This window comes from Ascaphus truei, chromosome 4 (assembly GCF_040206685.1).
Source record: "Ascaphus truei isolate aAscTru1 chromosome 4, aAscTru1.hap1, whole genome shotgun sequence".
Classification (NCBI taxonomy): Eukaryota; Metazoa; Chordata; class Amphibia; order Anura; family Ascaphidae; genus Ascaphus; species Ascaphus truei.
Window position 1 is genome coordinate 209,722,359 of NC_134486.1, and position 27,986 is coordinate 209,750,344.

At 42.6% G+C, this 27,986-nt stretch overlaps 1 protein-coding gene across 4 annotated transcripts in view; it reads right to left on the bottom strand.

The window, feature by feature from the left end:
* CATSPERE (catsper channel auxiliary subunit epsilon) overlaps positions 1-27,986 on the bottom strand; it is an 891,786-nt gene that overhangs the window by 110,800 nt on the left and 753,000 nt on the right. For all 4 annotated transcript variants that reach the window (XM_075596820.1, XM_075596822.1, XM_075596819.1 and 1 more), the window contains one exon: positions 16,288-16,341. In XM_075596820.1, coding sequence (XP_075452935.1) covers positions 16,288-16,341 — 54 coding nt within the window. The remainder of the gene's footprint in view (positions 1-16,287; positions 16,342-27,986) is intronic.

Sequence of the window (27,986 nt, forward strand, 5' to 3'; positions counted from 1 at the left end):
CATCAACACACAATAATACATTCTGCAGCCTTTATTAAATTCTTCTGCCACAAAACATTTTTGGTGCATGGGGCACAGGGAGTTAAAGTGACTTGCTTTTTATGTACTGTATTTGGGGGTTGTCTTTGGGGGTTTATTCATCAAATTATTATGATGAACTGCCTTTTGAAATTACAGTGCTGTTAACTATTTCAGCCACACACCTCCAGAGTTTTTAATCCCTCCCTAGCCAAGCATATTGCCATTGTGTTCTTTATCCACCCATAGCCGAGCTACAGTACAAACACTCAGCACGCCTGCATCTAATCACACCATCCCCCTCCCCCAACCCTTAGAGGCCTGTTGTTTGAACGGTAATGCTTTCGAAAATCCCCTCTCGAATTTGAAATGTAAATCTGATGTGCACAGCACTGTGAGAATTGAGAGTACACTGATACAGTATTTTATCAGGGTGTGAAAATATTTGTCAGTCACTATGGTTTACAGTCACATGTTTTTAATACAATACAGTACATTCTTTAATATCTTTAAAATAAAAATATATCAATTCTGTATATACAGTAAGTATAATGTAACATAACCCGTTCTGTGGGTCTGAGCGGGTTGAAATTTACCTGGTCCTCATGCGGGAGGACCCTTGCCATAGTGGCAAAATATCAGCCTTGCACGACCCCCGGAACCGGAGGTACCAAAAGACAGTTTAAAAGCACATTACCAAAGTGGCTTTTTTTCTGCCATGCAAGTCAATGGCAAAAACCTGAACTTTAACATCACCCTGACTCCGCTCTGTTGCCACGAGAGGGTCGCAATTTGCCATGCAATCCTGCCGCAACTAGGACTACATGGTCACCGAATCTGAGCCCTCTAGGCCGAACAGAACCGGAGTTGTGGGTTCCAGGTTTCTGCTCATTCTGACTTAGCCGGTTCAAAGCTTTCTCCGCCATTGCGCTCAATGGTAGGACCCTCCTCGCCGGCGTGACTTTTTCTCGTCGCCATTACTGCTCGGACCCTGTTGGGGTCAAGTGAGGGGGTTCCTAACATCTAGGGGCAAAATGAATTTTATTTCTAGGTGCCCTAGAACAGAAGTTCCCACGCCAATAGACCTAGTTCCCACGCCAATTGCCGTAGTTCCTATGCCAATTGCGCGACCAGGCAGTAAAAAAACAGTGCAGCAAGCCTCTACATTTGTTACACTGTCAAAGGAGCAAATGGAAACAATGTGAGACAATTCAACATGTTCTTTTATTGGTGGAGTCAGTACAAAAACATTTATTTACAAATACTGTACAATGTTGAAGCATTTTAAGTAACATCTCCTTTATTAAAGAAACCCAGTACTGTATACAGTACAGTACAGTGGGATGGTGCGCAACACTGTCAGTTAGACATGCACCAATTCAGTCCAAGAGGGCAGCAAACAGGGCAGGTTTTCAGGGCAACATTGAAAACTGTGCCTGTTTACGGCCCTCAAGGACTGGAGTTGTGCATGTCCTGTGAAAAAAAACACAGAACAACATCTCCTTTGTTTAAGTACAGCAGGTATTGTAGGGCAAAACATGTACAGTACAATACAGTTCAGCACAACAGTATGGTCTCACTGACAGTCCTCCACATTGTCCAGCCATGGCCGATTCCTTGCATGGCGCAAAACGCCATTAATGCAGTCTCTTACACCTTTCATTATAGGAACTGTAACTGTATAAAAGCGCCGCAATTCTTCCACAATGTTTTTCCTTAAATTGGCAGGAATGGCCTTTTTTACGCGATTCCCATCATAGTTCACTTTGAACACCCACTCGCAGTACAACGTGTAGGGAACATGGTGCTTAAAAATTATCAAGGCATACTTGTGGGGTACACCAGCACTCATCACCCTATACTTCTCCCTAAGCGCCGCTGTCAGATCGCGCAGGGTGATGTCGGGCACTGTTTCGATGCGAGCGGGTGTAGGTCTTTTGGGAGCGGGTGTGCTTGTGGAGATGGGCGATGGTAGGATGTCAGGGAGGAAGCTTTCCTCCGGTCGTGGTCGCCGTGTTGTCTCCTGGCGTGGTCTTGACGGGGTTGTCATGTCCTCCTCAACGTCATACATGTACACTACATCTTGTGGTGGAGGGGGGGCTCTTGGTGATGGAAGGGGGTCGAAGGTCCCATTCATCACATCCATGTCACCCTCCTGCTCCGGCGTCGGGGAAACAGGGACATTAGCACCGAGCAAATAATGTATGCCCGCAATGTCAGCCTCTATCTTCTCCATCCGTTGATCCATCCGTTGCTCCATTTGTAGCATCCGTTGCTCCACATTTAACATTGTCTCCAGAAGCAGATCTATCTTTGCCAGCACAATAGAATTCTCGGGGAGGTCCACACTTATCCCATTCAGCATCCGGTCCAACGAGCTGCTTCTTGTGCATGGCGTCTGGACATCTGGGGGGATGGGTGCAACGGAGGATGAGATGGGGGTTCCATGGAAAGAAGCGGCATCGATGGAGAGTGGAGGAGGTGACCTGTGGATACCCGGGAGGAGAAGCGGTAGCGTCGAAGAGGGATGGAGAGGGAGACCTTTGGATTTCCGGACGAGAAGCAGAGTCGTCTAAGAGCAAAGGAGAAAGTGACCTGTGGATTTCAGAGGCGGCAGCGTCGTCAGATGGAACCGGAGAAGATGGGGGTGGAGAAGACGGGATGAAGATTTCCGGGACAGCTAAAGCGGAGTCGTCGAAGCATATGGGAGGAAGTGGTCTGCGGGTCCGATGGGTTGGCTGCCATTCGTTCTGCATCGAGAGTACATCACCGTATATCTTCTTCACATAATGAGGCTTACGTCTAAGAAAACCCTTAACCTTTGGGGTCAGCAGAAGGTTTTCTTTATTGGCCTTAGCCTGTCGCTTTTGCCTTGGCATGGAAACGGCAACCGCCTTTCGCTTTTTCAGCATGACAGGCACGGCAGAGGTGAGTGGGTTCTTGCGTCCATAGAACCGGGGATGCTCCATGGAAGCAGGTGGCACAATGCAGTACAGTATCTGGACAAGGGCAAGTTCAGATAAAGATCATGGAGTGGTGGCCTATGCAAAGTGTGTGACCTTTTATGCATGGCGGCCAGGTACAGGTGTTGAAAGTGGGCGTGTGAGTCATTACCGTATAAATACACCATCCATTTTGTGTATTGACTGCACATACAGTAGAATACACATCGACTAAACATCGAATATACATTCTTGTGTTTGTATTTCTTTCTACTCGCAGCAATGCCTGTTAAAAAGATTTCAAATCGTCTCAGCATGCAAATTAAGGAGATGTACAGGAGCGGACACCGAATTGCTGCTATCCAACGCTGGTTAGCTACTTCTGACCTCGTTGTGCCATTAACCACCATGAGCTATCATGCACAAGGAAAAAACAGAGACCGGAAAAAGGCACCAAGGGTAACTAACGCGTAAGTATATTTATAAAACTTAACAAAAAAAAAATACAGAAAACTGTACTGTACATCTACAGTACAGTTCTGTATCTACTGTAATACTTTTGTTATTTCTGTTGATTTATATTACAACATACTGTACAGTAGTTTGTCTATTTATATTTATAGTACAGCAGTATACATTTTTTGTATATTTCAATTAATCTTACAACAGTATATACTGAATAGGATGTACTGTATATTTATATTTATATTACAACAGTATATTTATTTTGTATATTTATATTTATAGTACAACAGTATATATATTTTGTCTATTTATATTTATAGTACAGCAGTATACATTTTTTGTATATTTCAATTAATCTTACAACGGTATATACTGTATAGGATTGTGACAGGGTGAAGTCAACCCCTATCAGTTATGCCTGGGAAACATATGTCTGAGTGCTTCATCCAGCACTCATAAGGGTTAACTCAGGTGGAAGCTAGCTAATCAGGATGTAAGCTGACACCTGAGAGCCAGCAAGGTAGATAAGGATCTTGTTACCAGCAGTAGCTGGCTGTCTGAGATGAGAGCACATGGATAGATGTGCTGCTAGCCAGAAGGATACAGCACACTACTTACTGCAGCCAAATTAAGATTTCTTTCATATGTTTGCATGACCGCTTAAAAAGACTCTTACGGTTTGGGTATGGTTTAGCCAGCCAGCCTGCTAGCTAGGACTGCTGTGTTAGTCATTTTTCTCCCAACGTGGAGCAGGATTTATTTGCTTAAAGGGACAGTGTACCCGCATGTTATGTTGCTGTGGAGAAATAAAGCCACTGAACGTTTTCATTTATCCTGAAACTACACGTGTGGACTGTTCCCTGACCTCGGCTACAGGCCGTCCTGGCACAGGTGGTGTCAGAAGTGAGATTTGGACGGGCCCTGTATCTGAGGGGCCACACACACACACACAGACGGGAAAAAAAAAATGGAGACAATTTTTTCTCAGTTCCTTGAGCAACAGCTCCAGCTAGCAGAGAAGCAAGCTGAACGACAAGCCCAGCAAGATGAGCAACAGGCCCAGCGAGAGGAAAAGCTACTCCAATTGCTGGCCGAAGGCCCAGCCCCAGGCAGACCAGGGATTTCAAATAATCCACCGGTGATGCTGCATAAAATGAAGCCAAACGAAGACCCAGAGGCATTTCTCCTCACTTTTGAAAGGGTAGCCACGGCCCACGGCTGGACAATTGATCGCTGGGTAACGACTCTGGCTCCACTCCTCATAGGGGAAGCTCAGGCAGCCTACCAGGCTCTTCCAGCAGACGAGGCCATGGACTATCAGCAACTAAAGGCTGCTATTCTGGATCGCCTAGGCCTCACTCCAGAGACCTACCGACAGCAGTTCCGGATAGTCAAATATACAAACAGAGTCAGACCCCGGGTCGTAGCCCACTGCTTAGTAGACTTATGTACCAGGTGGATACAACCGGATTAACATGACAAGGCAGAGATCCTTGAACAGTTTGTGCTCGAGCAGTTCATACAGATACTGCCCCCCTCCTCCCGCTCCTGGGTAAAAAGACACGCTGCATTTTCCCTGGATTCAGCGGTCCGCTTGGTGGAAAACTTCCTGGGCGACGACACCCAACAGGATAGCTGGGAATGGCCGGTGCAAACACCAGTTGCTTCCGGTGATACTAGAGGCAGGAGAGCAGACAATCGAGGGGTCTACAACCCGCCAGCTCGGGAGATCCAGTCAACCCGATCGGAAGACCCTTTCCCATCTCGGAGGGTTCCTGGTACAAACTCCCGCAGAGATGCCCGTCCTGGGTCCGAGGCCACTGGATCACTCAAGGGAGGCCGCCACCCACAGTATTCCCCGAGAACCTGGACTCCTGTCACCCACCCGGTGGAGAGGATAACCCCACCAACCAGAAGGGAGGATCCCATCCAACAGCAGAGAGGTCCAAACGCCGAGCCCCGTCGAGAGCTTCCGCTGACGACCGAGGTTGCGGATTCAGGAGATGAGATGGACTGTTCATATGGCAGAACCACTGCCACAGCTTGTTTCCGAGGGGACCACAATCCGTGGTTAGTCCCAGCATCTCTGGAGGGGACAAAAGTAAACGCCATGCTGGACTCGGGCTCTGGAAAAACCCTGATCCTAGAGGGCCTAATTCTAAACAATAGACTATCTTATGACTCTCCTTGGAATATCGAGTGTATCCATGGGGATACAAAGAGATACCCGACGGCGAACGTTCTACTGTGTATCCAGGATCAAGAGGCTAGCCTACTAGTGGGAGTTGCTCCCTGGCTACCTGCTCCTGTTCTACTTGGCCGAGACTGGCCCTACCTCGAAACATTGTTTGCCCCTACTCCTACGGAGCCTACTTCTCTGGTACCGGAGAAGCCCGGAGACTTGTTCCCTTTTTCCCCAGAGATTTTTCCCCGTAGACACCATGTCCCAAAGACACGTAAACAGAGACGGAAAAAGAGGACTGGTTAAGAAAGGCTGGGACTCTTGGTAACATTAGTCAGCCCAAAGGACTGCAGGTCATGGCCGGGGATGACCAGGGTGGGGAACAGATAGATTCGGGAATTTTGCCAGACCTGGATCTTCCTGACTTCTGTCAGAGGCAGAGGGAGGACCCAGCTCTGGCTAGACAATATGAGAAGGTGATACAGGTCAACAACAAGATAATGGATGAACAGGGTGTAAAAGTGTTTCCACATTTTGAACTGTTGAATGACATTCTATATCGTGTGAATAAGGTTACACAAACAGGGGAGGTCATTCGACAGATGCTAGTCCCGAAAAGGGTTGATTAAAATGGTGTTCACCCTAGCCCATACTCTCCCATGGGGGTGGTCATTTGGGCAGAGATAAAACCACGGACCGCACCTCATCCCGGTTTTACTGGCCAGGCATACATGGTGACATCATGAAACTATGTGAGACATGTCCTGAATGCCAGTTAACTAGCCAAAAAGGACAGAAGCCGGCTCCCTTGGTTCCTCTGCCCTTGGTAGCCGTCCCATTCGAGAGAATTGGGGTAGATCTGGTCGGACCTTTAGAACCCTCTGCGAAGGGACATAAATTTATACTCGTTGTGGTAGATTATGCCACCAGATATCCTGAGGCCTTCCCTCTGAGATCAGCCACTGCTAAACAGGTTGCTCACAGGCTGTTAGAACTGTTCTCTAGGGTAGGACTTCCCCAAGTAATGTTAACTGACCAGGGAACAAATTTCATGGCAAAGTTAATGCAGGATGTCCTAAAGTTATTGGAGGTAAAATCCGTCCGGACCTCAGTCTACCATCCTCAGACTGATGGATTGGTAGAGAGGTTTAACCGTACTATAAAAACCATGCTTAGGAAGTTTGTGGACACTGAAAAACGAGCTTGGGATGAACTTCTCCCTTTCCTGTTGTTTGCGGTACGAGAAGTTCCCCAATCATCTACAGGCTTCTCCCCGTTTGAGCTCCTATATGGACGCCAACCTCGGGGTATTCTCGACCTACTGAAGGAATCCTGGGAGGAGGAGCCCTCCCCCTCCAAGAATACCCTTCAGTATGTCATAGACCTTAGAAATCGCCTAGACATGATAGGTCGGTTTGTTAAGGAAAACCTCAAATCTGCTCAAGAACGTCAAGAAAGGCAGTATAACTAAAATGCTCGCTTGAGGGTCTTCCAACCTGGGGACCAAGTGATGCTACCACTACCGACATCAGAGAGTAAACTCCTTGCGAAGTGGCAGGGTCCTTTCCAAGTTCTCCGCCGCACCGGGGAGGTGAACTATGAGATCTCTCAACCAGGGTCCAGGAAAGGTAAACAAATCTACCACGTGAACCTCCTGAAACCCTGGAAAACGATGAGATCACTGTTCATCCACCCTCGGGAAGGAGAGACGGATTTGGGTCCGCAGCTTCCAAAGGGTAGTACATACAATGACCATCAGGTTCCCATGGGAGGGCAGTTAACAACGGAACAAAGATCAGACCTACTAGAATTATGTGACCAGTTCCCAGATGTTTTTTCGGAGCTACCAGGGCAGACTAATTTAGTGTCCCATAGGATTGAGACAGAACCTGGCGTAAAAGTACGGTCCCGTCCCTATAGATTGCCAGAGGGCCGAAAAGACCTGGTAGAGAGGGAGATAATAGACATGTTGGAATTGGGCGTGATCGAGGAGTCCCACAGCGAATGGTGTAGCCCTATCGTGTTGGTCCCTAAACCAGATGGGAAGGTGAGGTTTTGCGTGGCTCTGCGAAAGGTAAATGCTGTATCCAGATTTGATGCATATCCAATGCCTAGGTGGATGAATTGCTTGACTCGCTTGGGAAAGCAGAGTATATCTCTACCCTAGATCTCACGAAAGGATATTGGCAGATACCTCTAGCGGAAGAATCCAAATGCAAAACTGCCTTCGCCACCCCTCTTGGGTTATACCAATTCGTCACTATGCCATTTGGGTTACATGGGGCTCCAGCCACGTTCCAAAGGTTAATGGACAAGGTACTACGACCCCATAGGGCATATGCTGCGGCCTACTTGGATGACATTGTCATCTATAGCAGACACTGGCAGTCTCATATAAAAAGGTTAAGGGCAGTCCTAACATCCTTAAGAGAAGCAGGGCTCACTGAAAATCCAAAAAAATGTGCCCTGGGTAAATCCACTACAAAGTACTTGGGCTATGCCGTTGGGGGAGGGATAGTAAGGCCACTAGCTAGCAAGGTGGCCGCCATAAAGGAAGTCCCCACCCCACAGACAAAGACACAGGTCCGCTCCCTTTTGGGGTTAGCAGGGTATTAATGGCGGGTTATCCCCAATTTTTCAGAAATATCTGCACCCCTAACAGATCTGACAAAAAAGAGTGCCCCGACCCAAGTTAAATGGTCTTGGGAGTGCCAAGACGCCTTTGACATGATAAAAAAGTGCCTGTCAGAGGGCCCCGCTCTTCGGAGCCCAGATTTTAAGGAACCCTTCATCATCCAGATGGATGCCTCAGAGGTAGGACTGGGAGCAGTGCTGTCTCAGCAATTTGATGGTGTTGAACACCCTATACTGTTCATCAGCCGGAAGCTGTTCCCAAGGGAAGTGAGGTATTCCGTTATTGAGAAGGAGTGCCTCGCAGTAAAATGGCCAATTGAGGCCTTGAGACATTATGTCACCGGAGTACACTTCACCCTGGTCACTGACCATGCGCCCGTGAAGTGGTTAAACACCGTGAAGGACACAAATCCAAGGTTGACAACGGTATATACTGTATAGGATGTACTGTATATTTATATTTATATTACAACAGTACTGTATATTTATTTTGTATATTTATATTTTTAGTACAACAGTATATATATTTTGTCTATTTATATTTAATGTATATTACAACATTACATTTATATACATTTTATATTGCTGCATATTAATAAAACAATATAATTTCTTTACATTGTAGGGAGACAACTGTTGGACAAAATAAGTGAGGAGAATGATGAGAGGAGTGCATTAAGGGTTAAAAACACTCTGCAGGAAAAGCACAATCTGACTGTATCCGAGAGCAGCATAAAGAAGATGAGACGCAGCATTGGATGGAAATATGGACGTGTGAGGTTAGTACTGGACAGTACAGGAGGTAAAAGTATTGTTTTGCAAACTGTACTGCACTGTGCCGCAAATTTTTTTTATTCCTTGTCATTACAGAGTGTACCCCATGATACGGGACGCAAACAAAATCAAAAGAGTGCTCCAGGCCCAGGCATGGATCGACAGCGGGGAGACTTTCCAGGATTGCATCACTGATGAGTCTACTGTGTCGCTGGAGAGATTTGCACGATTTGCGTTCCACAAAAAAGGCCGCTTATCTTTGAAGCCGCGGCCAAAACACCCTGTGAAGCTGCATGTGTGGGGTGCCATCTCTAGGCGTGGACCGGGATGCATTGTCATCTTTGAAGGTAAAATTTATCAAATATAATGTCGCCTAATGCACTGTACTTGACTAGTGTTGCCTTACCGTATGCACTGTACTGTACTCTTGTGTAGTTTTTTGAGCACTTTTTTTTTCTTGCTATAGGAATCATGAATAAAGCTTTCTTCCAAGACAACATTGTGCCCGAGATAGTGCAGTACATCACACGCGACTTTCCCCAATGGTCACCGCTTCTACCAGGACAACGATCCCAAGCACACTGCGTCAACGGCGCATATCCTTGAGCGCGGCATCAACTGGGTGAAGACGCCAGCGGAGTAAGTGCAGTAGACCGTGTCCCATTTTTGTTCCCCACTGTTTTTAGCTCTTAAACCAATTGTCCTTTCTTTCCAATGATAGGTCGCCAGACTTCAATCCGATCGAAATGGTCTGGCATCAACTGAAGGACCATATCCGGAAAGTGGTGAAACCCTCCAAAAAGGACGAGTTGTTGAAAGGCATACTGAGTTTTTGGAACGATGTACTCACCGTGGAACGCTGCAATAAATATATAGACCATATTGCCACTGTGTTGCCCATTGTCATCGCGCGTAATGGGCAAGCATCAGGAAAGTAGTACTGTGCTGTAGTATTGTAAGTACAGTATGTTACAGGTAAGTATGGCACAGATTTTTCCTTTCCAGATAGTAAGAGTATACAGTAGTTAGTTTTTTCTTTACAGAGAGCAGCACCAGCCATCAGGTTACAGTACATAGAATTTAACAGTAGTCAGAGTATACAGTAGTTCCAGTACAGTATACAGTACACTAGTTTGACAGTACTACAGTAACTGCCTACTAACTGCCCCATTTTTTTTCTTTCCATAGAAAGCTGCACCAGCCACCTACAGTAGTTCTGCCATAATACAGTACAGTAACTGCACTAATTTTTGGTTTTGTTGTCGTTCCAGGAAAAATGGTGGCCTAGGGGGATGGGGGCGTTGTGTCCAGTCAAATCTGCTTGTACAGTCAAATGTACAGTATATAAACAGCAGCAATGATGTACACAAAACCTCTCCTCTCTCAATGAACTACTGTACTGCAGACAGAATGAGGAAAAGATAAAGACTAAAAAAATAATAATTTTACTATACACTATATACAGTATATTATACAGTACATTACAGTATTGTACTGTATACTGTAGTATTAAATAATATTCTTATAAATGTGCATTACTCATGTTTCCCCATGTTTTACAAAGGTTTTCCAAATGGTTATCCAATTTCAAGCTGCCAAAATAACTTAATAAAGACTGCATTACTGTATGTATTATTCCTGATTATTTTTATATTTGTATTTTTTGGTTCCTGATAAAATAAAATAAATATTTATTCACTTTCCTGCGAATCATAATCATTGACAGCCACCCCTACAGTGCACCAATGAATTATTTTATTATTTATAAAATATTTTACCAGGATTTATACCAGGATTTATATATTTTTATTTTAAAGATATTAAAGAATGTACTGTATTGTATTAAAAACATGTGACTGTAAACCATAGTGACTGACAAATATTTTCACACCCTGATGAATTACTGTATCAGTGTACTCTCAATTCTCACAGTGCTGTGCACATCAGATTTACATTTCAAATTCGAGAGGGGATTTTCGAAAGCATTACCGTTCAAACAACAGGCCTCTAAGGGTTGGGGAGGGGGATGGTGTGATTAGACGCAGGCGTGCTGAGTGTTTGTAGCTCGGCTATGGGTGGATTAAGAACACAATGGCAATATGCAGAGGATCAACGACCCAGTGGAGAGAGGGGGATGGTAGCCTAGGGTGACTCAGCCGATTGACGCTTGGCTAGGGAGGGATTAAAAACTCTGGAGGTGTGTGGCTGAAATAGTTAACAGCACTGTAATTTCAAAAGGCAGTTCATCATAATAATTTGATGAATAAACCCCCAAAGACAACCCCCAAATACAGTACATAAAAAGCAACTCACTGTAACTCCCTGTGCCCCATGCACCAAAAATGTTTTGTGGCAGAAGAATTTAATAAAGGCTGCAGTATGTATTATTGTGTGTTGATGGTTAGAATTGCTGTGCACTTTAAATGTTACAACATTGTACAGTATTTGTAAATAAATGTTTTTGTACTGACTCCACCAATAAAAGAACATGTTGAATTGCCTCACATTGTTTCCATTTGCTCCTTTGACAGTGTAACAAATGTAGAGGCTTGCTGCACTGTTTTTTTACTGCCTGGTCGCGCAATTGACGTAGGAACTACGGCAATTGGCGTGGGAACTAGATCAATTGGCGTGGGAACTTCTGTTCTAGGGCACCTAGAAATAAAATTCATTTTGCCCCAAGATGTTAGGAACCCCCTCACTTGACCCCAACAGGGTCCGAGCAGTAATGGTGACGAGAAAGGGTCACGCCGGCGAGGAGGGTCCTACCATTGAGCGCAATGGCAGAGAAAGCTTTGAACCGGCTAAGTCAGAATGAGCAGAAACCTGGAACCCACAACTCCGGTTCTGTTCGACCTAGAGGGCTCAGATTCGGTGACCATGTAGTCCTAGTTGCGGCAGGATTGCATGGCAAATTGCGACCCTCTCGTGGCAACAGAACGGAGTCAGGGTAATGTTAAAATTCAGTTTTCTGCCATTGACTTACATGGCAGAAAAAAAGCCACTTTGGTAATGTGCTTTTAAACTGTCTTTTGGTACCTCCGGTTCCGGGGGTCGTGCAAGGCTGATATTTTGCCACTATGGCAAGGGTCCTCCCGCATGAGGACCAGGTAAATTTCAACCCGCTCAGACCCACAGAACGGGATATTTTACATTATATTCGCGCAATTGGCGTGGGAACTACTTAGGGCCGCGGTCAAGTTCACGGGCAATTGGTGTGGGAACTTCTGTTCTAGGGCACCTAGGAATAAAATTATTTTTGCCCATAGATGTTAGGCACTGTATACCACTGTACAGTATACAGTACTGTGGAAGACACATAATGAAACGATACTGAACATGTAGAATAAATGCATAGTTTTATTTTTTCGGGTTTATTACACAGTACAGTATACTATACGTCCGGAAAACATCAGCATACAGTACAATATTATCCATCGAAATCCCCCCATTAGCCGTTTTCTTTTCTGAGGAAAAAAAAAGAAAAGTTTTAATGTACAGTAATGGTCAGCCCCCTAAAGAAGTACCCAGCCAGCCCCACCAAAATAATACGGCAACAAGACAGTACTCACCATAGAATAAAAATTCATTTTCCCCCAGATGTTAGGAACCCCCTCACTTCACCCCAACAGGGTCTGAGCATGTACAGTACTGTACTTTAAAATAAATTAAATATGCAATTGTACTATTACTGCGCGCGCACGCACAGACTGTGTACTGTAGGTTGAACCGCGAAGGTATTAGACTTCAGAGACAACAGCTCGCAAACGCCCCCATGCGTTTTTACACGGCATTGCAGTATTGCAGCCTGCGGGAATAAAATGCTTAAATCACAGCCGCGAAAATAACGCTATACACCCCGGGAGAAAACTACACATAACCGCACATCACCGGGATCTTTTGAAATTCACGGAGCTAGCCAAGTAAGAATAAAGTTGGTCGCCACTGTATGTTTTTAATTACAGTACACCATTAATGGGTTTTTACTTACTGCGCATTACAGTACATCAAAACAGTATTAAAACGCATTATCCGTATTTGTATTATTATTAGAGTAGAACACACATACTGTACTGTAATACATGTACAGAATAAATGCATAGTTTTTATTTTTGGGGTTTATTATACAGTACAGTATGTAAAAAAGTATGTAATAAAGCTCAGTTATTCTATCCTAATCAATAAAAATGGCACTGATTCAGATTCAGCAGTGTGCAAGCATCGTTACAAAAAGCGATATTATCCATCGAAATCCCTCCATTTGCCGTTCTCAGCCTGATGACAAAGTTTCTTTATACTGTAAATACTGTAATGGTTAGTTCAGTAGTCAGTTCCCTAAAGAAGTTCCCACAGTCAGTCCCCGCAGTCCCCTCGGTCAGTCCCAACAATTATTTTCTCGGGGGCGTCTCTTGTTCACATACACGCATGCGCCTAGATGTGATGAGACGCCTACAGTATGCATTTCAACAAGGTTCCAATGCGCATGCGCCTAGCTGTCCACCAATCTACTGTAGAAGCTGCTCAGCCAGTGATATTGCTGGACTAAAGTTTGGCGAATTGTGACTAAAAGAACTACAGTAAATAACCATAAGCAAAGAGATTGATTACAGGAGAATCACTTTACTGTGCATTGATATTGATATTTCAAAAAGGAATAAAATACGGCAGCCGTACTCACCATAGACTTTGCCAATCGGTTGGTGCCGAGCCACTGCCAGTCCCATAGTCTTGATTATACACGTAGTTGACAGGTGACAGCGGGCCTGCTGGACCTGTAGTTGCCAGCTGATGAAGCTGGAAATCGCTTTGGTACATGCAAGCTTGCTGGTATCTGCACATGAAATCCTGCTCAGGCTGCAGGTATCCAGGCGGGGGCTGATAGCAAGGGTTGCCGGTCAGCAGGTTTTCACAGACGGTCGGACCGTTATTGGAAGCCGGTGCTGGCGTTGGCATATTGCTTGCCTGGGACTGACGATTCCTAGTTGGTTTTACAAAGGTACTGGAAAATTCAGGGGGCAACACACCAATACGCTCCTCCTGTAACTCCGGGTGCAGGAGCAATACGAAAAAAACGCGGATCAATACATAACTTTTTCCTTATCGCGCGTTTCCACCCCAGAGCATCTGGTGAAAATCTGTAAAATTCATAATTTTCGATAAAATATTGATAAATTTGACCAACTGTGGCCATCTTATCATCTGCTGAACTAATTGCTGACCATATTAAATAAGCGTATATTATGTTGGGCTTTCTGAACACGGACTGCAGTGATGTACTCATCTCTGGACCTCTCTGGACAATGGAATAGAACACCAGACAGTTTGCATTTAGTTTTTAATATGAAACGCCTAAATAGATACAATGTTGTACAACTTCTTTAGTACCAAGGTCAATTCACAAAGGAACACTGTGGTATTTTTTATACACCTGCAAGTCGACACATTACTGAAGTGCATGCGCATTACAATTCATGAATATCTGCCACCTGGCGGATATGCGAAGAATTGCAACCAATTAAATCGGAAACATTCTCATTAAACAGATCAAGCGCAGTGGACGCCGGCATGATTGCGACATGAATACGGCACGAACGCCGCATGAACGCGGCGAAGCTCGTGGCATTCGGAAAAAGTCACCGGAAAATATCGGTGAAGTGTTAGAATAAAAGGGGCCGCGGCTGTACCTGCATTCGGTTATGCCTAAAATAGTTTATGAGGTCACCAAGGGAGTGTGTAGAGAGAGAAAAGGAGAGGATGAAGACATGTTTGCACCAGAGACAGAAAATGTGCGATGGGAGAGGTATGATGAGAACCAGGATAGAGCTTAGTTGCAGGTATGAAGAGAGTTTAGAATATGCAGGAGAAGAGCATGATTGACAGTTAAAAGCAGCAGAGAGATTGAGTTGGATCAGTTGGAAAAAATGACTATGAGATGTTGCTTCATGTAGATAGATCATTGGCTACTTTAGTAAGCACAGTGTCAGAATTAGCTACATGCAAAATAAGTGGTGGGGATAGCACAGTATTACACCTGCTGTATATAACCCCAAAGAGTTTCACAGCAACACTTGAATACTTGTTCAGGGCAGTAAATTGGAAAGAAAAGTGAATCAAAATCAATGGTGAATACATGAGTCACCTATGATTTGCATGTGACGTTATTTTTTCCTCAAGTCCAGAAGACCTCCAGCAACAAGTGGTCAATTAATCCAGTGAGAAATTAGCTCTGCAGCTCCACTGGAAACCTAAAAGTGGCTTAGAGATAAACAGTCTGCCTTCCCCCTCACAGGGCCTTTATGACATTCAGAAAACGTCCTAACAATTTTTCTGATTGTCAATAGGAAATCGCTGCTCCTTTGAGCACTCTGGAGGCCCGTGTGACAATAAAAGTGTGCCCTCCTCTTCGTGTCACTATAGTGGCATTGCAACTTGCTGGTGGGGGTTTGGCACTTTGAAAGGGTTAAAACATAAAGAGCAAACATCAACTTACTAAAACTCTTTTAAATATCTGGAGGGCTACAAATCAACCCCCCATCTTGCCTTTTCCTATTCACCATCCAACATGCTTGCTTACAATGAAACAAATGGAGTAATTGCCCGATAAATACATGATACTGTATATGAAAACACCTACAATGTTGTGAAAGCTATTTATCTTGTTTCATGTTGTCATTCTACTGCTATGTTGCATCAGTTTTGCATTTATCTTTCAAAAGGTCTATCAGAAAAATGGAAAGTCAAGTAGCAAACAAAATCTAATTTGATGGCATATAGCCATTTTCTGTTATTATATAAAATTGTCCATGCCAAGATGTCCAACATTTGATGCCCCTTCATAACTAATTTCCATTACTTTATAAATTACTCTATTGGCCTGAATATAGCACGGCCTCACAGATAATATAACCTTAAAGTTTTGAAGATATCCTACATGAAAAATAAAAGGTGTTAGGCTGCACATGTCATACGAGTACAGTTTTCGGATGGACATTTTTAGGAAAAAACCGTAGCACTATATTAAGGTCAATATGGTATTTAATTTTATTTTGTGCTCACAACCTTTAATTCAACAATAAAAGTAAAGTTCCTGTGCTATTGTTGTATATTTCTTACATATATCTTATATAACTTACCTTATATAAAGAGTGGTTATGAAAAGCTTAAATTTAGTAGGAAGGTACTGTATAATGTAGTCATATACTGTAAGCTAATAATATTATTATTAATTTAAATTTACTAAGATACTGTATAAACATGTTTGTGAAAACTTACCCAGGAATTTTGTAAGTTGTGAAATTATGGACCTTACAGAGAAGATTTGTTGGCCTGAAAATAAAAATCATAATTTTCAGAAAGTAAATAGATAAACAAAGGAATTTCTGCAGTTATCTTTATAATTACATACTGTAATAGTCCAAATAAATGTGCACTCATGGTACCAGGTAATAAATCGCCATGGGTGCACAGCAACAATGGTCCCGCTGACTGCGGAACCACCGGTATAAATGAAATATACAAAGAGGCACTTCACTGGTCTTCCAAAGATTATAAAATGTATTGAACAAGCATCCAAGCTTCGGTACGCTTGAGAACCTTTGTCAACCTAAAGTGTCAGTGACAGTGCATGTCATATGTACCTTCTATGGGTGCGTTATAATAAAAAAACGGCCCCAAAAAACCTACAATGAAACCTATGCTGCAAAGTGCAGCAATAGAACCGAAAACTGCAAAATTGCAGTAAAGTGAGTAAAACTAGTCAAATAACGATAGCCATAGCTACCATACATAAACAATGTACTGTACACAACTGTCTAGATATAGATATATGTACACTCCGGTTGAATCATATTTTGCAACATGTTGATTGGCATTTAAGGACAATTCTTGTAGAGTATTGTAGGAGGACATGTGCAGAGATACATAATGGAGACTTTTTTGAAGGTGAAATTAAAACAAGGCTTTATTGTGCCTGTCGCTTTAAACACAGCAAACATCAACATCAGAGAAATAGTGAGCCCAATAAAACTTGCTCCACTTTGGCATATATGTATCCCTATATTCCAGCCCCTTTTAACTGGGTGGCTATCCAGGCTAATCATCAGCCCAAGTCATATAGATATATATATATAGACAACAGTCAATGGAAAATAAAGTCTTATCTGTTTCCAGGGTTGCTATCTTTTCTCCGGATTATCAGCATCCAGGTTTAGAAGTCTTATTTATCAGCTCCAGAGATCTGTGTTCTCTTGGTCAGTCTCTCCTGGGAGACTCAAGAACCTCTGCTCTGTTTCCTTGTTCAGCTCACACGTGAGCTAAGGAGTCTCACTTCCTGTCTCAAAGGCAGGCCTTTTCTACCATCTGTAATCAGCCAGGTGGTGTTAGTTAATTTGCTACCAGCAGTTAACCACCACACTGCTGGATTAGAGGCACATTTGTGAACAGGGATAAATCCCCTGTTACAAGTATGTACTGATGAAGTTGAGACATTAGGGGGTCTGACGTAACAGCATTAGGGTCAAAGCAGCCATTTTGTTTGACTATTTTAGTCCGCCATCTTGTCTTGTCTTTATAAGTTTATATGTCATCTTTAAATGTGAAGAAATCTGTGTGAACGAACGTGTGAAACAGAGAATGGAATGTTTTCGCTCCTAGCTGATTTTATTGATCTTTCCTCATCCAATCAGCTCCAAATGAAAGTGTAAACAGGCAACAAGTTATGAGAAGCCATGTTAGCACAGTCTAACATAAGCTCAGATTCTTAAAGTGATTAGTTTTAGTATTGTTATGTATTACAAAATGATGTCATATTTAGTGACGTGCAAGCCCCCCCCTCCCCCATAAAGGGGTGGAGCTTTAGTTTTTAGGGTATAAATATATGGCATACCGTGTTATCTGGGGAGAGCTTTTTGTTTTTAAGCTGTCTCCACTGCGTGCACTTTGAATAAACTCATTTGATAACTGAATTTTTGTTGTAACATTTTTACAGCTTTTACAGTACATTTGTTTACTTATCTGTATCAGTATCTTACAACTAATGCTGGTAGACATAGTTGCAAGAATGCTACACAGTTCTCTGTGTGTCTTGTTTATCTCTGGTACCTATGGCTACCGTTGTTTTACTACTATTACTCACTTTACTGCAATTTTGCACTTTATGGTCCTATTGCTACACTTTGCAGCATAGGTTTTATTTTAGGTTTTTGTAATGACGTGCCCATAGAGGGTATATACTGTATAACATGCACTGTCACTAACATTTTATCTTGACAAAGGTTCTCAAGTGGACCAAAGCGTTGATGTTGTGCAATACATTTTATAATCTTTGGAAGACCAGTTGAGTGCCTTCTCAGTATAGAGTGTACTTCTATAATTACATACTGTAAATTATCATTAAAAGACAAAAACCAGGAGCATATATAATATACACCACAATGAGAAAGTATATAGTATAGACAGCACAAAATATAGAGATGAGTGATAGAATCTTACAGTTGTGATGTACTCTACAGGGAAAAACAAACGGGACCCTCACTCCCTAAAAAGTAACCACACAAAATATAACAAAAGTTCCCAGATCTCAATGAAAGAAGAAGAATTTAGACAAGGGTGGAAAGGGAAAGAAAGTGAGGAGGGAGAGATAATAATGAGATATTAATACATGAGTGACCGGAAGTGACGTATCGGGACTGAGTGGAAGTGACGTATCGGAGCAAGCAAGGCGGGACCATCGACCCGTAAGAGAGCTGGAGTCCAAGTCCTCTGTAGCACATGCATATACCCAGGAAAAGGGAGCAGAGCAGCCCACACAAGAGGGGATCCACAAGGGGACTAGACCGGCAAGACGGCGATCACCGCCAGAGGTGGAGGGTCCTAGAGAGTGGTGGTCCACACGCAGTCACACCGGAGGAGGCGGGTGAGCCTGGAGCTAACCATTTTCTCTCCTCAATCACAATCATTGTGATATATGCTTTAACCACTTTTTATTGTAAGTGTTCATTTTTACCCTATAAGGTTGAGTTTTTTACTGTTACTGGTCTGCACTATGGTTATCATTTCTTTTACATACACACTGCTGCTGAGCTGAAAGCCGGAGATCCCACTACCTGGTTGAGAAATCCTCCTAGCAGAGACCATTGTGTGTCAAAACCGCTTGTTTTTGACTTACATCTTGTAAGTAGGCATCACATATGAGCCAAGAGAGAACACAGAATTTATACACCAATTTAAAAACTGTCTGCACTTAGATTGTTTTTTTGTCTTTTGTTCTATTTCCCTTTATGCTCCCCCTGGATTACAGTTGGAGATATTAATACATGAGGACACCTCCTTTGCAGACTGATTCATTTCCACTGGAGATCATTGTTACTAGTCTTGTTGGAGCCTTTCTGATATGAGCAGACTTTACTTTGCTATTTCTCCCTGTGGAGATCATTAGATTACAACATTCTGGATATATAATGTACTGTATCTCTAGGAGTCCTCTTCTGAGAAGCATCCCATGAGATACAGTTGTGTGAAAAAGAAAGTACACTCTCTTTGAATTCTGTGGTTTTACATATCAGGACATAATAACAATACTCTGTTCCTTAGCAGATCTAAAAATTAGGTAAATACAACCTCAGATGAACAACAACACATGACATATTACACCGTGTCATGATTTATGTAACAAAAATAAAGAAAAGAAAAAGAAAATTAAAATCAAATGTATCTGATGTCCTTGAAATTACAGAGGATTCCAGAGGATGAAAACAGAGTTAACATCAAACAAAATAAATAAACATTATTAAGGTTAGACACAAAACTAACAACATGTTTATGACATTATTATTATCATAACCTTAAACCTAATTATTTAAATTGTTTGCAAATAATTAGTTGTATTAATGAGTTCATAATGTGATAATGCGTGGTTTTATATTCTTATTTATATATTTAGGACGCCCAAGATCTTAGAAACATTCAAATAGGCTTACATTAATTTTATAAAATAAATACTTCACTTTGCTTGAAAAACATTCCTGAAATAGAGAGAGCGACATAAAATGAGTGCATACAGTATCACAAAATGTTAATTACTCCAATTAATCAATCATTATTTGCAACAAATTCAAAATTTATTGACTTACTGAAGTAACTTTCAGAAAAAAATGGTCTGCACTGCATCATAGAGCCTAAAGAAATTCCTCCATCCCTCTGCAGCAATAAAGGAAAGCAAAGGGAGGGGAATAGAGCTGAACTCCACTAAAAGCATTAATTCAGTCTAATAATTAGACAAGTATTTAAAGAAATACAGTACGTGCTGTCCCTTGATTCCTATCTCATCAAAGGCAGTGTAATTCTCCTTGCAGCTCCCAATCTCCTGTGATCAGCGGGCAAATCCAAACACATAAAAACAAAAAAGGAGCGGTGAAGTCCGCAGCGACGTAAGGTCTGTGACGACGGACTGTGGAAGCTGCCATCTTAGCATACCCACGAGGCCGCCGACTAAAAGTTTGATCCGGCATTGTAATACCATCTTTGGAGCCAGAACTTTACCCTTTCTGAAACATCTGGGACTTTGAAATCGCAGGGCTTCAGGGAATTGGGGCCCGATCATCTGTGGTATTGCGGATGTTCAGGATCACTGTGATCCACCTCTTTTTTATGTAAGTGTTATATGTTCCATTTAGACATATAAATTATATTATGTTTTACAAATTGTCTTTTTTATTTCTCTTTTGCGCCCCTTTTTTGTTTTTATGTAATAATTAGACAACGCTTGACATAAGAGGCTACAATCTTTGTCCCTTTCTTCAATCCACCTCAACCCCTAAATAAATCTCTGACACCAATCATGGAGGTAAATGGCAATAGTTTTATTGAGTTTACAACAACTTTATAATTCCTGATCAGATTGCCCAAGCACCAGGGTCCCGGCCCCCTGAAACCACATCAACCACCACCTAAACCCAGTAGACATCCGGCCTAGTAGGACCCCTTTTGTGACCGACCAAGGCCACTAGAAGGACAGCAACAGGCCCACCGCCCTAGCCAGGTCCTGCCACCTCCTTCCCCACCATGCTGTATACAGCACCAGGCTACCTAAACCCACTAGTCTTTGGACCTAGCAGGACACCTTTTTGGGTGCAAAGGCCAATTGGAAGGACAGCAACAGGCCCATCGCCATAGCCTGGGTCTGCCACAACCTTCCCCATGACATAAACCAATAAATTCATGTGGTATTCAGCCCAGGTGAAATCTGATAAAGCCCACCAGCATTAACTGTGAAAAACAATATATCCTTTACATCCTACCCAAATAAATCCTACCCCATAAGATCTGGGCAGGTGTGCAGGAACTTCCCAGCTTCTGTATCACTTAAGTGCTATCCTCACCTGATCCTCTTAAAGCCATTAACTCCCATCCTCCTATCATCACTTGCCTGTCCTAATTCACTAATCACCCATAATCCTTCTCATAAAGAAACATTGCCCTCCAGTCATGTGCCCTGTCATGATAATCCAGATAATAGAGAGGAGTGCTGCACACCTCAAAAGAAAAAATGATACAATTACCGGTGCTCCAAAGTTTAGAACGACAGCCTGCAGTCAGTCCTGGGTACATGGAAGAAGGAACAGAGGGCACAACGGGTATTTGCCAAAACCCGTTGTGCCCTCTGTTCCTTCTTCCCTGTCATGATAATGACATGAGATATGATGGATTAAAATACATCTGGTGCTTCAGGGGGTCAATACGCTAAAATTAGGGGGGAGGGGGGACTACCCTGTATGGCCCACTAAAAGCACCATATGAGTTGTAGGGAGGTGACAGTCTCGAGATAAGGGCAGTTGCTAGAAAAGGGAATAAAATATGGGTCTCCTGACAACTTTATAAACAGGATCCTTTTAGGGCTACCTTCAAAGGCATTCTCTGGGGGTTCTGCAAGGTTCTGGGGGCATGGCTAAGAAAGTATTCAACCTAAGAGTGACTTTATTAAAAATGAGAATATCATGTGACGTCATCTTCTCTGCATAATAAGAGTTACAAATCTGTAATAGTGTAACAGAGTGGGATGTTCTGGCACAACACACTGCATGTTTAAGAGGTTCTAAAGGGACGAATATCCATGTGTGGCTCAAATGTAGGATTAAAAGGGTCGAGAATAGTCTCGTTGTTACCGTGATGTGCGTCCAAATCTGTTAATGTAACTCACGTGTATCTAAGTATTACAGAATGAAAAGTATGAGAAAATGTATATATTGAGGCAGGATTCAAAATGTTGTTTGTAAAGGTCTAGCAGCAGATTTACGACAGAGGTTGACTTAGGCTGTTTCAATGAGGGATGTGAACAAGAAGAAAAATAGGGGAGCAAAGGATAAATCAACAAACTTTAAAGGGAGTTATAAAAACCCCACTCTGTTCATATGCATAGAGTATTAATGCATAACAGTCAAATCACTCATGGGACAATGACCAGAGTGGAGGGGGGCATGGGAGAGCTAAAAAGCTGATAAATAAATATAAGCACTACTTACACGGCCATGTGTAAGTAAAGAGGTCTAGAAAGTTTTCCTTGCTGTAGCCTTCCCTCTGGTCTGCAGGGCTGTGTTTGGTGTCTATCAATGGCACTTTGTTTTCAGACATAATGGTGCAAATTGCACCTAACTGTCACATTGTCCTCCCATGGTTAAATTGAGTATATAGAGAGCATATTAAGTAAAATATAAAATATAAAGCATTTATTTGCACAGTAAACATATGCACGCACATATACTTAAGTCCGTTTCAGCGACAGCGAAGTCCGTATGCACTTCCGCATCAGTCAATCTCTGCTACCGCATCCGGTGTGCAGAGCTGGAACGCAAGTGGCTATCTCATGCGCCTCCCCCCCACTCTGGTCATTGTCTCATGAGTGATTTGACTGTTATGCATTCATACTCTATGCATATGAACTGAGCTCTTGATCTCATTCCATATTAGTAGGGTTTTTATTACTCCCTTTAAAGTTTGTTGATTTATCCTTTGCTCCCCTATTTTTCTTCTTGTTCACATGTACCGAGGATCTTGGATAGATCCTAGTGGGGTTTGAGCAGTAGGAGCCTGCATTCCAGCACACGCCACCTCATTCCAGGGTCGTAAGATCTAACCCATTACGGTAATATTGTTCTATAATTTTTTCCTATTATATATTCTTATATAGAACAGGAAACAAAACGGCGGTGCACAACCAAAGCAAACTCCACCAGGCAGGGTAACTGCAGTAAAACGTCTATTTATTGGCACAAAATAATTTAAAAAACCACTCTAACGCGTTTCACGCAGGAGGCGCTTTATCAAAGAGATAAAGCACCTCCTGCGTGAAACGCGTAAGTGTTTTTTTAAATTTTTTTTTACAATTTTTAAAAAAAATTAAAATTATTTTATGCCAATAAATAGAAGTTTTACTGCAGTTACCTTGCCTGGTGGAGTTTGCTTTGGTTGTGCACTGCAGTTTTGTTTCCTGTTCTCCCTGCACTGCTGTTTGGATTGGAGTACTGACACAATGTGTATGCATCATGAAAATAAGCTATGCTATTGGCTACCACTACTTATTCAATAAGATTGCTGTTCTTCAATCAAGTTTATGTGATACTGACTCACTGAATGTACTTGTCACAATAGTTGGGACAGAGGAACTGCTGCCTCATGTAATTTGGTCATTGCTTCATTTTCTATGGACATATGCCTATGTTGTGGGTTTGGATGCACTGTTTGGGTTCACTTAACACATAGTTTACCCTGGTAATCATAATATTCTTATATAGAGTTAGCGCCCGAGTTTCTCTTTTCACACCATGTTTCAATGTGGGAAAATATTGTACTTAAAGTTTAACAAGAGTTTATGAAAATCAGATTTTAACAGAGGTGTATTTGGACCAAACATGTTAGGCTCACTGCTGCACCAGTGACCTCTCTGGGAGAAAACATATGACATACTGCACCGACACACTTTATTCGAGCAAATACCCAGTATGTACCTGGCAGATACCTGGAATGCGCCGCTCCTCACCTCTGACAAGCCCCGTTGCGCTTGCTTTCCCAGCCTGAGTTCATGCCTGGCTGATGGGCGGCTGATCTGTTAAATGATAATGATTAGGATTTAATAGGCTGCAATGCTTCGCGTGTCTACCAGATGGCATAAATTCATGAATTATAATGCAGTATATATATATATACTGTGCAGTATTGCAGCCAGCGGGAATAAAATGCTTCAATCCCTGCTTGGAAAATACCTCAATGCACTCGGGCAGAAAACAGTCACAAACCTCAATACACCCGGGTATACCCGAATTCGTGGGACTAGCCAAGCTCGAATAAAGTGTGTCGCCAGTGTATGGTAATGTATAGGGTTTTCTTTTATGTTACATCCTTTTATTTTTAGAAACTGTTCTCCCGCTATTGTAATTATATGTTCTTGTAGTCCTTGCATGCTCGAGAGAATATTTACATTTTCTGACACATTTTGCTACAACATATTTTTGAGTGTTAAAGTGCATAGTTCTTTTCTATAATAAACAGGGACCTGGGACCCTCGAAAATATCAATAATACATATTGTATTTGCATAACTATCTCGGGTGGTGAAAGTGCATAGATATGATTGAAATTGAGTAAGGGGTTAATATTAACTCATTGGAGGTACTTTGCACATGTTAAAAGTGAGTTGGCTAGAGTAGCTGTGTGTATTAACCCTGATTGCATATCTACGTCACATGCCCACTTGTGTGATATTTGTGACAGGTGGTATATGGGGACGGATTTAGGGGAGATATTACTCATTTGAGGGACCTTTGCGAAGGTGAAAAGTGGGGCGGCTTTATTAACTCTTGTCCTTTTAGGGGAAATATATACCATTTGAAGGACCTTTGCGGAGGTAATAAGTGGGACCGCTTGTGAGCGGCGTACTAACCTTTGTCCCGTATGCAGGTCATGTGCTCACAGGTGTGTGGTACATGACACCTCCCTTTTGTTACTTGCGTGTACTGATTGATCTGTGTGGTTGATTGAAATGCTGGTTGGTTAAAGTGTGTGCAGTTAGAACCAGAAGGAAAGGGAAGTACTGGGTATACTAGCAGGGGTGGCTGTTTTTAGGGAGTGTGCAGTGGGTTAATCTATTTTTAAAGTGTGCTGTAATTTGAAGCCTGTAACTTTTTTTCCCTTTCTCCTGCCTGAGGCAGAGTTGGTGTGGTTGGTTAATTGGCTGGCCTTAACACACCTGCAGTGGGTGGGGTTAGTTAATTGATAACCTAACACACCTGGTGGGTGTCCCTATTTAAACAGAGGCTTCTAACGAATCCTGAGCTTGCGTGTACTGATTGATCTGTGTGGTTGATTGAAGTGCTGGTTGGTTAAAGTGTGTGCAGTTAGAACCAGAAGGAAAGGGAAGTACTGGGTATACTAGCAGGGGTGGCTGTTTTGGGGGAGTGTGCAGTGGGTTAATCTATTTTTAAAGTGTGCTGTAATTTGAAGCCTGTAACTTTTTTTTCCTTTCTCCTGCCTGAGGCAGAGTGGGTGTGGTTCATTAATTGGCTGGCCTAACACACCTGCTATGGGTGGGGTTAGTCAATTGATAATCTAACACACCTGGTGGTTGTCCCTATTTAAACAGAGGCTTCTAACGAATCCTGAGCTTGCGTGTACTGATTGATCTGTGTGGTTGATTGAAGTGCTGGTTGGTTAAAGTGTGTGCAGTTAGAACCAGAAGCAGTTTGAACAAGGAATCAGTTAAACAAGGTATAGTTTATTGAAGTACAGTTTACTGTTAGTACTTCTAAATTCCATAGTTACTAGAATGAGCAGGATTGAAAATGCCACTCAATGCACATCTTGCCACATGTATGTGCACTTAGAGCAGCTGTTCCAAGGAGCATACCGCTGTGAGAAGTGTGAGCAGGTGGTCTCTTTAGAATCAGAGATTGCTGATCTGAAGAGGCAACTTGCAATATTGAGGGACATTGGCAATCTTGAAAGGGAATTAGAGCTCACTGAGCAGGCCCTTGCTTCGACTAGTGGTGCAGATGGTGGCGCTTTTAGTGAGGAGCAGGTAGGTAGCTGGGTGACAGTTAGAAGGGGAAGCAGGGGCAATAGGGATAGGCAGGTCGTTTCTGAGCTGACACATCCCAATAGATTTGCCATGTTGAGTGAAGATATTGGGAATGTTGGGGCAGAAATGGCAAGGCTGGGGGAGACTAATTCCTCTAGCAGCCAGGGGAATAGTTCCTCCAGCACAGTGGGGACTCAGGATGCTCAGATGCAAAGAAAGATTGTGATGGTAGGGGACTCCATTATTAGGAAGGTAGATAGGGCAATCTGTTGCCAGGACCGCATGAACCGAACAGTTTGTTGTCTCCCGGGTGCTCGGGTTCGGCACATTGCGGATCGGGTAGACAGATTGTTGAGGGGGGGGCTGGGATTGACCCGGCGGTCTTGGTACATGTTGGCACCAATGACAAAGTTAGAGAAAGATGGAGGGTCCTAAAAAATGATTACAGGGATCTAGGCCAAAAGCTTAAGGTAAGGACGTCCAAGGTAGTATTTTCTGAAATACTACCAGTGCCATGCGCTACCGCAGGGAGACAGTCAGAGATCACGGAGGTTAATGCATGGCTAAGAAAGTGGTGTAGGAAGGAGGGGTTTGGGTTTTTAGAGCACTGGGACTCCTTTTCTGAGAGGTGCCATCTATATTCTAGGGACGGATTACACCTCAATGAAGAGGGATCTTCTGTGCTAGGGGGGAGAATGCTAAAAAGGTTGGAGGAGATTTTAAACTAGGATGGAGGGGGGAGGGGAATGAAACAGATAATGAACTAAATGGAATAGATGAGGATACAAGGTGATATGAAGGTAGAATGGAGCAAGTGCAAGTTTGACAAGCAGTGAGATACCCATAGTAAATAGAGATAATACTAGAAAACTTCTAAAGACTAAACCAAGTGGGAGCAGAAAGGAAGAAGCAGATAAGATAATAGTACAGGCTGAAAAAAAACTTAAATGCATGCTTGCTAATGCAAGAAGCCTGACAGATAAAATGGGGGAGGCTTGAATTAATAGCTACAAGGGAGCAGTATGATATCATAGGCATTACTGAAACATGGTGGGATGAAACTCATGACTGGACAGTTAATTTAAAGGGGTATTCTCTTTTTCGGAAGGATCAAACAAATAGAAGGGATGATGTCTATGAAGGGAATGATGAAAATGTAGAGACCTTGTGGATAGAAATTAGCAGTGGAGGTAAAAGTATAAAGAAAATGTTTGTGGGAATATGTTATAAACCCCCAAATATCTGTGAGATTGAGGAAGCTAAAATACATTTGCAAATGGAGATGGCATCAAAACTGGGTCATGTTTGCATAATGGGGATTTTAATTATCCAGACATAGACTGAGGCAATGAGATTAGCATTACAACAAAAGGAAACAGGTTTTTGGGGGTGCTTAAAGATAATTATATGACCCAAATTATCGAGGAACCAACCAGGTGAGGGGCAGTTCTGGATTTGGTCATATCAAACAATGTAGAAGTAATAACAAATATTCAAGTCCTGGAACATTTGGGTAACAGTGATCATAACATGGTCTCATTTGAAATAAATTATCAAAACACAGATTACTTGGGTTCAACAAAGACTTTAAACTTTAGACAGGCAGATTTTAATAAACTGAAGTCTAATCTAGTAGTAATACAATGGGATGATGTTTTTGCAGGGAAAATGTAGAAGATAAATGGGCAGTCTTTAAAACATTGTTAGAAAAGCACACTTATCAGTGTATACCCTTGGGTAATAAGTATAAAAGAAATAAGTCAAAACCAATGTGGCTAAATAAACAGGTAGGGGAGGAAATGGACAAGAAGAGGTAGGCGTTTAGATTCTTTAAGTCAGAAGGGACAGAGACATCGTATCAGAATTATAAGGAATGTAACAAAAATTGCAAAAGGGCAATTCAATTA